Source organism: Bos indicus x Bos taurus, chromosome 12 (genome assembly GCF_003369695.1).
Source record: "Bos indicus x Bos taurus breed Angus x Brahman F1 hybrid chromosome 12, Bos_hybrid_MaternalHap_v2.0, whole genome shotgun sequence".
NCBI classification, from domain to species: Eukaryota; Metazoa; Chordata; class Mammalia; order Artiodactyla; family Bovidae; genus Bos; species Bos indicus x Bos taurus.
In genome coordinates, this window is record NC_040087.1 from 70,865,124 (window position 1) to 70,882,058 (window position 16,935).

Here is a 16,935-nt window from a genome sequence, read left to right on the forward strand (position 1 = left end):
GAGAGTCTGAGAACTTTGGCACCATCACTGTGGATTATTTGGATTTTTTGCACCGAGTAGGCTGAAACAAGTTAAGTTCAGTTCATTTCAGTGGTTCAGACGTGTCCAACTCTTTGCAACCCCATAAATTGCAGCACGACAGGCATCCCTGTCTATCACCAACTCCCGGAGTTCACTCAAACTCACGTCCATCGAGTTGGTGATGCCATCCAGCCATCTCATCCTCTGTCGTCCCCTTCTCCTTCTGCCCCCAATCCCTCCCAGCATCAGAGTCTTTTCCAATGAGTCAACTCTTCGCATGAGGTGGCCAAAGTACTGGAGTTTCAGCTTTAGCATCATTCCTTCCAAAGAACACCCAGGGCTGATCTCCTTTAGAATGGACTGGTTGGATCTCCTTGCAGTCCAAGGGACTCTCAAGAGTCTTCTCCAACACCACAGTCCAAACACATCAATTCTTTGGTGCTTAGCTTTCTTCACAGTCCAATTCTTACATCCATACATGACTACTGGAAAAACCATAGCCTTGACTAGACGGACCTTTGTTGGCAAAGTAATGTCTCTGTTTTTTAATATGCTATCTAAGATGGTCATAGCTTTCCTTCCAGGGAGTAAGCGTCTTTTAATTTCATGGCTGCAGTCACCATCTGCAGTGATTTTGGAGCCCAAAAAAATAAAGTCAGCCACTGTTTCCACTGTTTCCCCATCTATTTCCCATGAAGTGATGGGATCAGATGCCATGATCTTCGTTTTCTGAATATTGAGCTTTGAGCCAACTTTTTCACTCTCCTCTTTCACTTTCATCAAGAGGCTTTTTAGTTCCTCTTCACTTTCTGCCATAAGGGAGGTGTCATCTGCATATCTGAGGTTATTGATATTTCTCCCAGCAATCTTGATTCCAGCTTGTGCTTCATCCAGCCCAGCATTTTTCATGATGTACTCTGCATATAAGTTAAATAAGCAGGGTGACAATATACAGCCTTGATGTACTCCTTTTCCTGTTTGGAACCAGTCAGTTGTTCCATGTCCAGTTCTAAGTGTTGCTTCCTGACCTGCATACAGGTTTCTCAAGAGGCAGGTCAGGTGGTCTGGTATTCCTATCTCTTTCAGAATTTTCCACAGTTTATTGTGATCCACAAAATCAAAGGCTTTGGAATATATAGTCAATAAAACAAGTTAGACAATACATTTAATCCAGGTACCCCATCCTGCATACCTCAGATAACCATATGTGGTAGCCAGTTGATTAGAAAGTTTATGTTCTCTATCTAGGTGGTGGTGGTAGTTGTGTTCAGTCCCTCAGTCGTGTCTGACTCTTTGATCCCAGGGGCTACATGCAGCATGCCAGGCTTCTCTGTCCTTCACCATCTCCCAGAGTTTGCTCAAACTCATCATGTCCATTGAGTTGGTGATGCCATCCAACCATCTCATCCTAGGGCTGAGTGGATTGTCACCTGGCCCCTAGCCCATGCTGTCCTCCCCCATCCGAGGGTCTCCCATTCTCTCTGAGCCCCAGTGTCTCACAGAAGGAAGCCTGCTCCTTCCTTCCTTATAGAATTGGGAACACTAAACACAAGAGGAGGTTCTGTGTCTTTACCTATTTGTACCTCAACCCCTCTAAATGTGCAGTGCCCAGATGCATGTTGGTACTGGCTGAACTGTCATCAGACAGGCATTCAGATACTGGACTAAAGAGTGAGAACCTGAAAACAGTTTGGAGTTTCACCCTTGATTCTTTCCCCATAATTTTATAAAATCTCTGAAGCCTCCTGTAAGATGCATTACTAACTTCCCATAAACAACCTAATTGTACTAACAGGTCTTCTCTAGGAGATACACAGGTAAGAAAGTGATGTCAGTATTTCCTGCTGATACAGCACAAGTTATCATTCACCCCCAGACAGAGGTCACAGGCTCACTATGTGTCCCTGACAATAGCAAGTTACAGCCTCATTCATTGGAGGAAGGAAAACCCCACCAGAAGTGTCCTCCCTGCTTGGCAGCCTGCAGCCCGCCTGTTCCCTGATGTGCAGGAGCCTGACCTTGATGCTTGTGGTCAGTGTGTTCTTAGAAAAGAAGGCAGGAAATGAATGGTCAGTCATGTGACACCAGGCCCAAACCCACATGTAGTCACTCAAAAGAGAATGGCCACTAAGGCCACTGTCAGATTCTAAAAGATTGATGTGAGTGTCACACACCGCAGTGACCTCAGAACACCAGGACAGGTATCTAGCAGGCAGCTAATAAAATGTCCATCAGGTTCCTGGAATGGAAGTCAAGACTGTTCAAAGGCTCCTCGTCTGCCAGGTCCTGTGGGCACAAGGGTGGTGCAGCACCGGGTGATCCGTGATCCGCACAGAGGTTCCTGGTGCAGGTGCAGGGAGAGGCCCAGGACAGGGGAGGCAGCAGACTGTCCCCTCCCCTTACTCGTCTCACCCTGTCCTGTGTCTGGCTCTGGTGCAGGATGGGGGATGTACTGACTCTATCCCAGCCCTTAGGTTACTCATTAAGGAGGAGACAGCCCACAGGTTACTCAACAAAATTCAGTGTGGTGAGGACTCTAATTAGGAATTAAATTTTAAAAGGCTACTGATTCAAAAATTAGTGAATGGTAATTACTCACCTATGAAAAAGAATGAAATATTACCATTTGCAGCAACATTGATGGACTTAGGGAATATTATTATTTGTAAAGTAAGTCAGAGGAAGATAAATACGATATCACTTATATGGAATCTAAAAATAATACAAATGAATCTGTATACACAATAGAAATAGACTCAGAGACATAAAAAACAAACTTACAGTTGGCAAAGGGGATTAGGAAAGAGGGAAGAACAAGTTAGAAGTATGGGATTAATAGACATACTGCTATTAATGTGTCAAATAGACAACAACAGGGAATTACTGCAAAGCACAGGGAATTTTATTCAGTATCTTGTATTAACCTGTAATAAAATATAATCTGAAAAAAATAACTGAATGACTATACTATATACCTTAAACTAGCACATTATTGTAAATCAACTGTACTTCAATATATTTTTAAAAAATTGTCAACAATTTCCACCTGGTGAGATGCCAGAAAAATTTGGAGGGAGGCGTGTGTGAGAGGGTCTTGATGAAAGAGCAAGAATTTCTTTATCTAAATCTAGCTGTGATTTGAATTTGATCAAAGATAGTTTCAAGGAGAATCTTTCATTCCCAGGTCATTAAAGTGAAGCTTGGTGTGAGCAGGAATTTGAGGGTCACATGGAGGATTCCCTTTGATGGGATGTGTGACCACAGAGCCCGGGAGGCAGTGGTTTCCTCGCATCCAGCCTCCTTGACTTTCTCTGCTGTGTGTCTGTCTCTGTTTCCCCAGCACGGAGCCCGGTATTTTCCCATTTAGCATCTTCTCTCCGGGGACTCTGGACCATCCGGGCGTACAAAGCTGAACAGAAGTTTCAGGAACTGTTTGATGCACATCAGGATTTGCACTCAGGTCTGTAAGTTTCTGGAGATGGTTTCAAAGGATGGGATGTGCTCCCTTCTGAGGCTGACCTCCCTCTCAGGTGGCCTGGCTGCCCACACCTCTCTTTGTGTCACTCCTCATCCCCCTCTGCACACCTGCCTCCCCTACCCCTTCCTCTCAGCATCCCCTCAGTGCTCCCTTCTTCCCTGTCATCCCCTGCTTTTCTCCCCTGACTGGCTCGCATTGTCCTTGTATCACTGTGCCCTGTAGACTTCTGTCTCTTTAGGGTAAGAGTCAGCAAACTTCTTTTTTGTGAAGATCCAGATAGAAAATATTGTAGGCTTGTGTGCTGTACTGTGTCTGTTGCAACTACTCACCTATGCTGTTGCAGCACAAAGATAGGCAAAGATAATACATCAGAAAATGGCGGTTTCTGTGTTCCAATAAAACTTTATTTACAGAACCAGATGGTAGCTGTTCTCACCCTCCAGACTGCGGTTTGCTGACTCTTTTCAGAGCGTGGAGGGTGGCAGATGTGATTGAGGAAATAATTTCCTGATTTGCCACCCACTTGATTATGTTTTTATCAGTGAAATTTTTTCCCTAGGTAGAAAATTCAGAATTTCCTCTAAGTCTATAAAATCCAAGCTAAACTTTCCAATGATTATTGTATTTTGAAGATAAAAATGGCATTTTGAAAGTCACATGCAGGTACATATACACAATGGAGTATTACTCAGCCATTAAAAAGAACACATTTGAATCAGTTCTAATGAGGTGGATGAAACTGGAGCCTATTATACACAGTGAAGTAAGCCAGAAAGAAAAACGCCAATATAGTATACTAACGCATATATATGGAATTTAGAAAGATGGTAACAATAACCCTGTATACGAGACAGCAAAAGAGACACTGATGTATAAAACAGTCTTTTGGACTCTGTGGGAGAGGGAGAGGGTGGGATGATTTGGGAGAATGGCATTGAAATATGTATAATATCATATATGAAATGAGTCACCAGTCCAGGTTCGATGCACGATACTGGATGCTTGGGGCTGGTGCAATGGGACGACCCAGAGGGATGGTATGGGGAGGGAGGAAGGAGGAGGGTTCAGGATGGGGAACACATGTATACCTGTGGCAGATTCATTTCGATATATGGCAAAACCAATACAATATTGTAAAGTTAAAAAATTAAATTAAATTAAAAAAAAAGAAAGTCACATGCAGTTCCTGTTAGCTGATGGTCACATAGACATTGGCTCCTAAGAATAAACACTGCAGGGCCCTGTGGTGAGGGCAGAAGGTGCTGGAAACAGTGTGAGCTGTGCTGTCTGCTGTGTGAGAGCTGGGAGCAGTCGACCCTGTGAGAGGATGATCTTCACGCTGAGGCCCAGCACTGCAGGGAATGCACAGATGAGATGATTTCCCATCTTCCTTCTTGTGATCTTATTTCTGTTGATAACCTGTGGGTTGAAGTTTTCAATGCATGCTTCCTGGACTGATTCCTGTGTGTCCCATACATTCATTGTCTTGTGTTAGAACCTAGTTTTATAGAATCTTCAGGTTCCTTGGGTATGTAACTTTGCTGTCCTACCTGTGTAAAATCTTCTGTAACTCAACTGACTAAATATTCTCCCTCATGAGAAGCAGCTAACATGGTTTTTCTGTTTATATATTACACTTATTATGGTTCCAAATCCAGAGGCTTGGTTCCTGCTTTTGACGACGTCCCGATGGCTCGCTGTGTATCTAGATGTCATCTGTGCCATCTTTGTCACTGCTGTTGCTTTCGGGGCCCTGATTCTGGTAGAAAGTAAGTAAAGATATGAATCCTTGTGGTATGTTTACACTTTTTAGCTTTTTTTTTTGTAGTTATTAAACTCTTGTCATCATGTCTAACATATACTCTTTGATTCTAATGAATTGTATTAAAGTGTCTGCAGTATGTGACTCCACAGTGTGGTCCATGAGAAGTTGTTTGTGTCTTAATGAGAACTTTTATCTTTTTTTTTATTTACTTATTTATTTACAGTAGGTCTTTTTGAGGCCATTTAAAAAAAAAAAGATTGGCATATGGTTGATTTACAATGTGTTAGCTTCAGGTGTACAGCCAAGTGAATCTGTTATACATATATCCACTTTTTAAAGATTCTTTTTCCATACCCCATGAACATTGGGGTGAATGTATATTTCTTTAAGTAATTTGCATTTTGATTGATACTTCAAATGAACTATCTTTTAGAAAAGAATTTCTATATTTCACTCTCAGAATCCTTAGGAGTAAAGTCCAGGTATGACGTGCCTGCTCCAGCAGACTTTTGGTGCCTTTGGCCCCTGCTTTGGCTCGCTCAGGACATTCTTTCATTTTTATTTTAAGTTTTATTGGGGTATAGTTCATTTACACTGTTGTCTTAGTTTCCAATGTACAGCAAAGTCAATCTGCTGTACATATACATATATCCACTCTTTTTTAGGTTCTTTCTCATGTAGATCATTACTGAGTTCTCTGTACTTTACAGTCATTTCTTATTACTTATCTATTTTAATATTTTATATATAGTAGTATGTATGTGTCAATCCCAGTCTTCCAATTTATCCCTCCCCTCCCTTATCCCCTGTTAACCGTAAGTTTATTTTCTACATCTGTTACTCTACTTCTGTTTTGTAGATAAGTTCATTTGTAGCTTTTTGTTATATTCCATATATAAGCAATATCATATTCTCTTTGTCTGACTTACTTCACTCAGTATGAAAATCTCTAGGTCCAGCCATGTTGCTGCAAATGGTATTATTTCACTCTTTTTTATGGCTGAGTAATATTACACTATATGTATAATAGCGCATCTTCCTTATCTATTGCTCTGTTGATGGACATTTAGGTTGCTTCTATGTCCCGGCTATTGTAAATAGTGCTACAGTGAACATAAGGGTGGATGTATCTTTTGGAATTATGGTTTTCTCTGGATATATGCCCAGGAGTGGGATTGCAGGATCATATGGTAGCTCTCTTTTTAGTTTTTAAAGGAAACTCCATATTGTTCTCCATAGTGGCTTTACCAGTTTACATTCCCACCAACAGTGTTGGAGGGTTCCCTTTTCTCCACATCCTCTCCAGTATTTATTGTTTTGATGATGGTCATTCTGACTGATGTGAGCTGAAACCTCACTGTAGTTTTTTGCTTTTTTTTTCATTTTTTTTCACTGTAGTTTTGATATACATTTTCCTAATAATTAGAGATGTTGACCATCTTTTCATGCATTTTTTTTTTTTGGCCATCTGGGTTTCTTCTTTGGAGACATTCTCTTTTAATCTTCTGCCCATTTTTTTTGGATTTTTTGTTTATTTATTTATTTATTTTATATTGAACTGCATGAGCTGTTTGTATATTTTGGAGAGTCATCCCTTGTAAGTCACTTTATTTGCAAATATTTCTCCCCATTCTGCAGATTATCTTTGGTATTTTTTATGGGTTTCTTTGCTGTGCAAAAGCTTTTAAGATTCATTGGGTCCCATTTGTTTATGTTTTATTTTATTTTCGCTACTCTAGGAGGTGCTGCAATTTATGTCAGAGAGAGTTCTCCCTATGTTTTCATCTAAAAGTTTTGTAGTGTCTGGTCTTACATTTATGTCTTTAATCCATTTTGAATTTATTTTTGTGTATGGTGTTAGGGAAAGTTCTAATTTTATTATTTTACATGTAGCTGTCCAGTTTTCCCAGCACCAATTATTGAAGAAACAGTCTTTTCTCCGTTGTATATTCTTGCTTACTTTGTCATAAGTGATCATAGGTGCCTGGTGGTTATCTCTGGACTTTCTGTCCTGTTCTGTTGATCTGTATTTCTGATTTTGGTGCCACTTAGCATTTGGTGCCACTTTCAGTTACTGTAGCTTTGTAATACAGAGAAGGCAATGGCACCCAACTCCAGTACTCTTGCCTGGGAAAGTCCCATGGACGGAGGAGCCTGGAAGGCTACAGTCCATGGGGTCGCTGAGGGTCGGACACGACTGAGTGACTTCACTTTCATTTTTCACTTTCATGCATTGGAGAAGGAAATGGCAACCCACTCCAGTGTTCTTACCTGGAGAATCCCAGGGACGGGGGGGCCTGGTGGGCTGCCGTCTATGGGGTTGCACAGAGTCTGACACAACTGAAGCGACTTAGCAGCAGCAGCAGCAGCAGCAGCTTTGTAATATAGTCTAAAGACAGGGAGTGTGATTCCTCCTAGCTTCATTTTTCTTCTTTGTTTTTCTCAAGATTACATTGGCTATTCATGGTATTTTGTGTTTCCATTCAAAATGTAAACTTTTTTTGTTCTAATTCTGTGAAAAATGCCATTGGCAATTTGATAGGGATTGCATTGAATCTGTAGATTGCTTAAGTAGTTTGTTTGTTTACAGTAGGTCATCATGGAGGTCTTTTATCTTTTTATCTTTCTTTGAATGGGTTGAGGTCTATATAACTGTAGAAGAAAATGACCTTCTGAACATCCCAGGTAGTGTCCTGTAGTTGCATAGAGAGAACCAAGTTTACTATTAAGCTTTCTGTACAGCTTAGAAAAGGCTGAGGAACTAGAGATAAAATTGCCAACATCCGCTGGATCATGGAAAAAGGAAGAGAATTCCAGAAAAACATCTATTTCTGCTTTATTTACTATGCCAAAGCCTTTGACTGTGTAGATCACAATAAACTATGGAAAATTCTGAAAGAGATGGGAATACCAGACCACCTGACCTGCCTCTTGAGAAACCTATATGCAGGTCAGGAAGCAACAGTTAGAACTGGACATGGAACAGACTGGCTCCAAATAGGAAAAGGAATACATCAAGGCTGTATACTGTCACTCTGCTTATTTAACTTCTATGCAGAGTACATCATGAGAAACGCCGGGCTGGAAGAAACACAAACTGGAATCAAGATTGCTGGGAGAAATATCAGTAATCTCAGACATACAGATGACTCCAACCTTATGGCAGAAAGTTCAGTTCAGTTCAGTCGCTCAGTCGTGTCTGACTCTGCGACCCCATGAATCGCAGCATGCCAGGCCTCCCTGTCCATCACCAACTCCTGGAGTTCACTCAGACTCACGTCCATCAAGTCAGTGATGCCATCCCACCATCTCATCCTCTGTCATCCCCTTCTCCTCTTCCCCCCAATCCCTCCCAGCATCAGAGTCTTTTCCAATGAGTCAACTCTTTGCATGAGGTGGCCAAAGTACTGGAGTTTCAGCTTTAGCATCATTCCTTCCAAAGAAATCCCAGGGTTGATCTCCTTCAGAATGGACTGGTTGGATCTCCTTGCAGTCCAAGGGACTCTCAAGAGTCTTCTCCAACACCACAGTTCAAAAGCATCAATTCTTCAGTGCTCAGCCTTCTTCACAGTCCAACTCTCACATCCATACAAAAAACCTCTTGATGAAAGTGAAAGAGGAGAGTGAAAAAGTTGGCTTAAAGGTCAATATTCAGAAAACGAAGATCATAGCATCTGGTCCCATCACTTCATGGGAAATAGATGGGGAAACAGTGGAAACAGCATCAGACTTTATTTTTTTGGCGGGCTCCAAAATCACTGCAGATGGTGACTGCAGCCATGAAATTAAAGACGCTTACTCCTTGGAAGAAAAGTTATGACCAACCTAGATAGCATATTCAAAAGCAGTGACATTACTTTGCCAACAAAGTTCTGGCTAGTCAAGGCTATAGTTTTTCCAGTGGTCATGTATGGATGTGAAAGTTGGACTGTGAAGAAAGCTGAACACCAATGAATTGATGCATTTGAACTGTGGTGTTGGAGAAGACTCTTGAGAGTCCCTTGGACTGCAAGGAGATCCAACCAGTCCATTCTAAAGGAGATTAGTCCTGGCTGTTCTTTGGAAGGACTGATGCTAAAGTTGAAACTCCAGTATTTTGGCCACCTCATGCGAAGAGTTGACTCAGTGGAAAAGACTCTGATGCTGGGAGGGATTGGTGGCAGTAGGAGAAGGGCACAACAGAGGATGAGATGGCTGGAAGGCATCACCGCCTTGATGGATCTGAGTTTGGGTGAACTCCAGGAGTTGGTGATGGACAGAGAGGCCTAGCATGCTGCAATTCATGGGGTCGCAAAGAGTCAGACAGGACTGAGCAACTGAACTGAACTGACTATTTAGGTTATAGGTTTTAGCTTTAGGGCTACTTGGATCTCTTGGTTGTAGGGGTCTGGTGTACTGGTGTTAGAAAGAGTCTCTAGCAAAAACCGTATCCTCACTGCTGTGTGCGTCACAAATGAGCAATTGTTGGAATGTGTGTCATGAATTCACCATCCCTCACTATTCCATAACAATAACCCTGAATCACAGTCTTTAATGCAAAAATGAGAGTAATTTGTTAGATTTAAAAGCATTGTCTAGTTTTGCAAAATCCATTGTCTTGTTTTTGTGATTTCAATTGCAGATACATTGGACATAGAAAGTGAAATTACATAATGATAATTGAAGCATAATGATAAAAATCTGAGCAATGACATCCTCACCTATATTATACTGTCAAGTGTATCTCAATCTAGGTGGGATTAATATGATAAAGGATGAAAATGGTAAGGATCTAAGAGAAGCAGAAGAGATTAGGAAAAGATGGCACAAATACACAGAATAACTGTACAACAAAGATCTTAATGACCTGGATAACCATGATGATGTGGTCACTCACCTAAGCCCAGACATCCTGGACTGTGAAGTCAAGTGGACCTTAACTTCAAAGCATTACTACGAACAAAGCTAGTGAAGGTAATGGAATTCCAGCTGAGCAATTTAATCTCCTAAAAGATGATTCGGTTGAAGTGTGGCACTTAATATACCAGAAAATTTGGAAAATTCAACAGTGGCCACAGGATTGGAAAAGGTTAGTTTTCATTCCAATCCTAAAGAAAGGCAATCTCAGAGAATGTTCAAACTATGATACAATTGAACTCATTTTGCATGCTAGTAAGGTTATACACAAATTCCTTCAAACAAGACTTAAGCAGTGCATGAACCAGAAATTTCCAGCTGGACAAGCTGGGTTTACAAAAGGCAGAGGAACCAGAGATGAAATTGCCAATATTCCCTGGATCATAGAGAAATCAAGGGAATTCCAGAAAAACATCGGCTTCATTGACTATGTGAAAGGCTTTGACTGTGTAGATCACAACAAACTGTGAAAAATTCTGAAAGAGATAGGAATACCAGACCATCTTACCTGTATCCTGAGAAACCTGTATGCAAGTCAAGAAGAAACAGAACTGGACAAGGAACAATGGAGTGCTTCAAAACTGGAGAAGGAGAATGACAAGGCTGTATATTGTCACTATGTTTATTTAACTTATATGCAGAATACATCATGCAAAATGCTGGGCTGGATGAAACACAAGCTGGAATCAAGATTTCTGGGAGAAATATCAATAACCACAGATATGCAGATGATACCATTCTAATGACAGAAAGTGAGAAGCCTCTTGATGAAAGTGACAGAGTAGAGTGGAAAAGCTGGCTTAAAACTCAGCATTCAAAAAACTAAGATCATGATATCTGGTCCCATCTGGGGAAAAATTAAAAATAGTGACAGATTTTATTTTCTTGGGTTCCAAAAATCACTTCAAACTGTGACTGTAGCCATGAATGAAAAGACGTTTGCTTCTTGGAAGGAAAGCTATGACAAATCTAGACAGAATATTACAAAGCAGAGACATCACTTTGCCAACAAAGATCTACATAGTGAAGGTTTATTTTTTCCAGGAGTAATGTAAGAGTTGTCAACAGATGTATGAGCTGGGCCATTAAAAAAGGCTGAGGGCCAAAGAATTGATGCTTTCAAGCTGTGGTTTTGGAGAAGACTCTTGAGAGTCCTTTGGACTGTAAGGAGATCAAACCAGTCAATCCTAAAGGAAATCAACCCTGAATATTCACTGGAAGGACTGATGCTGAAGCCGAAGCTCCAATATTTTGACCACCTGATGAGAAGTGCTGACTCATTAGAGAAGACCCTGATACTGGGAAAGATTGAAGGCAGGAGAAGAAGGGAGTGGCAGAGGATGAGATGGTTGGATGGTATCATTGACTCGATGGACATGAGTTTGAGCAAACTCCAGGAGATAACGAAGAAGAGGAAGCCTGGTGTGCTGCAGTCCATGGAGACACAGAATCAGACATGAGTTAGTGACTGAACAACAACTTTGTTCAGTTCAATTGCTGAGTCATGTCTGACTCTTTGGGACGCCATAGACTGCAGCACTCCAGGCCTCCCTGTCCATCACCAACTCCCAGAGTTTTCTCAAACTCTTGTCCATTGAGTTGGTGTTGCCATCCAACTATTTCATCCTCTGTCATTTAACAGCTTTGTTAGTTCTTTCTAAATTCATAATATTTTTTAAAAATTACTTATTTATTTGGCTGTACTGGGTCTTAGTTGGGGCGTGCAGTATCTTCAGTCTTAGTTGTAACAGGCAGGACTTTAGTTGCAGCATGTGAACTCTTAGTTGTGGCATATGGAATCTATCTAGTTCCCTGACCAGGAATCAAACTTGGGCCTCTGCATTGGAAACTCAGAGTCTTAGCTATTGGACCACCAGGGAAGTCCCTCATAGTGTTTGTTTGTTTTTTTTAACTTTATTATTGTCTCATACAACAGAAGTAATATTATGAGTAATACTATCATTAGCAAATGATTTAAATATTATAAAGGAATCTTCTCACTACTATATATAAAATAGCTAACTAAAAAAGACCTACTGTATAGCACAGGGAACTCTATTTAATACTCTGTAATGATGTATGTGGGAAAATAATTTTTAAAGAGCAGATTATATATATGTCTGGCTAATTCACTCTACTGTGTACCTGAAACTAACACAATTTTGTAAATCAATTGCACTCAAATAAAAATCATAAAAATAAAGGTGTCTTCTTTGTAGAGTGACAGAAGGACCTGTGTGAAGGGTTGAGAAGGAGACTGACTTTCTTCTTCTTCTTCCTCATTTAGCTTTGGATGCTGGGCATGTTGGCCTCGTCTTGTCACTAACCATCACACTTACCAGTATCTTCCAGTGGTGTGTCAGGCAAAGTGCGGAAGTTGAGAACATGGTGATGTTTATTTTTCTGTTCTTAGCCTTTTCAGGTCTCCTTGCTGTTATATGACATAAAAGCAATTCTTATGTAATATAATAAAACTGTTATTTTTACATCATTTTACAAAGTTTTTTACATTCTCCTCCATCTTCTTAAGGGCTTCCCTGGTGGCTCAGAAGGTAAAGAATCCTCCTGCAATGCAGGAGCCACAGGAGACTCAGGTTCAATCTCTTGGTTGGGAAGATCCCATGGAAAAGGGAACGGCTACTCCAGTATTCTTGCCTGGAGAATCCCCATGGACAGAGGAGCCTGGCAGGCTACAGTCCATGGGGTTGCAAAGAGTTGGGCATGACTGAGCAAGTTTCACTTTCACTTTCCATGTGCTTAAAGTTAATGTAAAATAAAATATATACATATTTTTCTCAGTCATGTGTATGCCATGTCAGAAGGTTTTGTATTCATCACAAACTGTCTCCAAATACAACCTCCTGTAGGAGGGAGGTTCTGAAATTCTGGAGACAATATAAGCTAATTTCTTAGCAGCTTGTTTACATTTGTTTCTTAATGGGTAATTCCTCATTTTTGGTAAAATAAAATAATCCAATATTTTGAGGTTTATTTAATTACTATGTTCCTCCACCCATCCCCCATTTTATTATTTATTTTTGTGTGTGTTGAACACCGAATTTGCTGGTGGCCCTTCTTCCGGATAGGATAGGCTCCCTCTCAAAATATGCTTTCTAAGGTGTGGAGTCATGGTTCTTTAGAAGAAACATTATACGCTTTTGAAAATTTGTACCTTTTCCTAAAGGGAGAAAAACAATAAAAATGAAATTTTCCCATATGTTTCTTCTAACAGAATAGAAGTAGTGAAAGTCCCTCAGTCATGTCTGACTCTTTGTGACCCCATGGACTGTATAGTCCATGGAATTCTCCAGGCCAGAATACTGGAGTGGGTAGCCTTTCCCTTCTCTAGGGGATCTTCCCAACCCAGGGATCAAACCCAGGTCACCTGCATTGCAGGAGGATTCTTTACCAGCTGAGCCACAAGACAAGGCCAAGAATACTGGAGTGGTTAGCTTATCCCTTCTTCAGGGGAACTTCCCAACCCAGGAACTGAACCAGGGTCTCCTGCATTGCAGGCAAATTCTTTACAAACTGAGCTATCAGGAAAGCTCATAACAGAGTAGAAAATCACTGATTATTAAAATGAGGTTTGATGACCATCCAGTTCTGTTCATCTGTAACACGTGGCCCTTCTGTGGCCACACATTACTAATTGGTGTCCAAAAGTATTATTTTCTTTGAAAATATTCTTTTTTTTTAAATTCAGATGTGAAAGGAGGATCAATAAAATTTTACCATGCATTTCTTTAATTTTTTAGCTTTAGTATAAAATTGAAGGAAATAGTCGTATGTAAAAGAGTTGAAGATGATGAATAAGTTTTTAAATCATCCAAGGCCTTATCAGACTCCTACTTCTGTCCTTTGTGGATGCTGAGATCTAGGTTGTTCTGAACTATATAAAAGCAGGTTTCATTTACAATCTCTGAACATCCATAAACAAGACCCTCTGATACTAACTCATGAGATGTCATACATGTTTCAGATGATTTCAGTAGAAAGGGTGATTGAATACACAGACCTTGTGAAAGAAGCATCCTGGGAACTTGAGTATCGTCCACCGCCATTCTGGCCCAACATGGGAAGGATTTCCTTTAACAATGTGAACTTCAGGCATATGTCGGATGGGCCTCTGGTATTGTGGAACGTGTATCCAACATTTTACCCAGGACAAAAGGTTAGTTTAAGCCATTTGCCTTTTTAAAATCTGGCTAAAGATTTAGCACCACATCGGCTCTTGACTTCTTTGGCAGTGTGTCAGGGGGACTGTTTCCTCCTAATGGATGCAGATTAGATCAGTGACATTGTAGGTGAATCTTTCTTGGAAACTGACCATGGAATGGGGATACCAGGAAATTTCTTCTCTGTGTTGTAAGTTCCCTCATAATGGTTGATGGGTCCTGGGATCCAGGGCTCCATCTTAACCTGACTCAGAACACTATATGTGACATCTGATTATTCATACAAAGTCTGGGACGTCAGCCTTGTCTTCCTGGCCCTAACCCTCCAATATTTCATTCCTTTCCATATTTTCTTGTTTGTATTTCTGAGATCTCCTCCTCCTCCCATGGTGCCCTGTGGTTTCAGCCTCCCTCTCTGTCCCTTAGCCCTTCCTGTAGCCTTGTCCTCCACTCACCCACACTGAGCTGCCATCCCCCTGCCCTCCCACCACAAACTGCTGCTTTCTTTAGCACAGATCTGATCCTTACTGGCCTGGTGAGCTGCTGCTGGAACCATAGCATAGCTTCAAGTCCACTCCAGCAGGGGCCATGGGGTGAGCTGTGTCCACCAGAGAAGAGCCTCAATAATAACCCAGTCAGCAGTGAGGAATCATGGTATCAGATGGAGGCAAGGTCTAGAGATTGGCTCAAAGTCAAAAGCAAATTGATGGGATCAGAGAAGATCTGTGTGGGAGACGGCAGAGAGGCTTGTGACCTGGACCTGTCAACATCCATGTCTGCTTGTGATGTTCCTTCTGCACTCAGTTTGAGGCCCTCAGCTGGGATCAGGACAAAATCTTGAAGAAGAGACTGAACTGGACAAGGTGTTAGGAGCTCTTCCCCACCCCTCTGCAGCCAGTTTGTCTGACACACACACAGCCCTGAACTCGGATTGTGTGTAGTTTCTCCCAAAGCACCAGGTCCTCCCTGTTCCCAGTGCACATGCTGCCCCTCAGCCTCAGAGACCCAGGCCCTCTGTCATCTGGATGGTGAAAATCTCCTCATTTTCTGAGTCAATCCTAGTGCATCTCTGAGACCCTCAGTTCTTCCTTAGTGTCTTATATATTCTTTCAAGATAGCATTTATGGTACAGCTATATTTATAGCAGCCAAAAGTTGGAAGGAACTAAATCCTTACGTGAAGCATTATTCAGCCTTAAAAAGGAAGAAAATTCTGACCTGTGGATAAACCTTGATGACATCTTACTAAATGAAATAAGCCAGACACAAAAGGAATGAATACTCCAATTCCATTTGTGTGAGATTCCTAGAGAGTAAAATCCAAGAAGACAGGAAGTAGGATGGTGGTCTCCAGGGACTGGGGGAGGGTAAATGGGGAGCTGTTTATTTAATGGGTATGAATTTCAGTTTTACAAGGCAGAAAAAAATTCTCAAGCTTGGTTGCACAGCAATGTGAACATACTAAACACCAAACTAACCACTTAAAATGGTAAAATAGTTAAATTTTACGTTATGTGAATTTTATCATAAATAAAAGAAAAGATAGCACCTGTGACGTGCTTTGTAATTTGGGATCTGTATCTCATAGTACCTTGAGGCTTTGTAAAATCAGGGAGCATCTTGTTTTCATATTTGTTCCCAGAAAGGAGCATTCTGCAGGGCACAGAGAGAGTACTGAGGGACTGCTGGTTGTGAGGGTGAGTGAGTTACACAGGTGTGAGCAAGCAGAAACCAGCACACACACACACACACACACACACACACACACACACACACACACACACACACACACACACGACAACTCTGTAAATAACTGAAAGAACTGCTCTTTAAAACTCCTACCACCCCACAGACCCATCTAGTGGAAAATAGCTATAATTTAATGCATTATTGATTAATGCAAAGCCTTTGACTGTATGGATCACAATAAACTGTGGAAAATTCTGAAGGAGATGGGAATACCAGACCACCTGATCTGCCACTTGAGAAACCTATATGCAGGTCAGGAAGCAACAGTTAGAACTGGACATGGAACAACAGACTGGTTCCAAATAGGAAAAGGAGTACATCAAGGCTGTATATTGTCACCCTGCTTATTTAAGTTATATGCAGAGTACATCATGAGAAACACTGGGCTGGAAGAAGCACACGCTGGAATCAAGATTGCCGGGAGAAATATCAATAACCTCAGACATGCAGATGACACCACACTTATGGCAGAAAGTGAAGAGGAACTAAAAAGCCTCTTGATGAAAGTGAAAGAGGAGAGTGAAAAAGTTGGCTTAAAGCTCAACATTTAGAAAACAAAGATCATGGCATCTGATCCCATCACTTCATGGCAAATAGATGGGGAAACAGCAGACACAGTGTCAGACTTTATTTTTCTGGGCTCCAAAATCACTGCAGATGGTGATTGCAGCCATGAAATTAAAAGACAATTACTCCTTGGAAGGAAAGTTATGACCAAGCTCAGTTCAGTTCAGTTCAGTTGCTCAGTTGTGTCCAACTCTTTGCGACCCCATGAATTGCAGCACGCCAGGCCTCCCTGTCTGACCAACCTAGACAGCATATTAAAAAGCAGAGACATTACTTTGTCAA

The 16,935-nt window shown here is 41.2% G+C and overlaps 1 protein-coding gene across 3 annotated transcripts in view; it reads left to right on the forward strand.

Moving 5' to 3' along the window:
• Window positions 1-16,935, forward strand: part of LOC113902485 (multidrug resistance-associated protein 4-like) — a 157,691-nt gene that overhangs the window by 89,329 nt on the left and 51,427 nt on the right. For 2 of the 3 annotated variants that reach the window (XM_027557822.1, XM_027557821.1), the window contains exons 22-25: window positions 3,362-3,481; window positions 5,158-5,268; window positions 12,448-12,548; window positions 14,143-14,334. In XM_027557822.1, the coding sequence (XP_027413623.1) occupies window positions 3,362-3,481; window positions 5,158-5,268; window positions 12,448-12,548; window positions 14,143-14,334 (524 nt within the window). The remainder of the gene's footprint in view (window positions 1-3,361; window positions 3,482-5,157; window positions 5,269-12,447; window positions 12,549-14,142; window positions 14,335-16,935) is intronic. The other variant, XM_027557823.1, reaches the window with a different exon arrangement.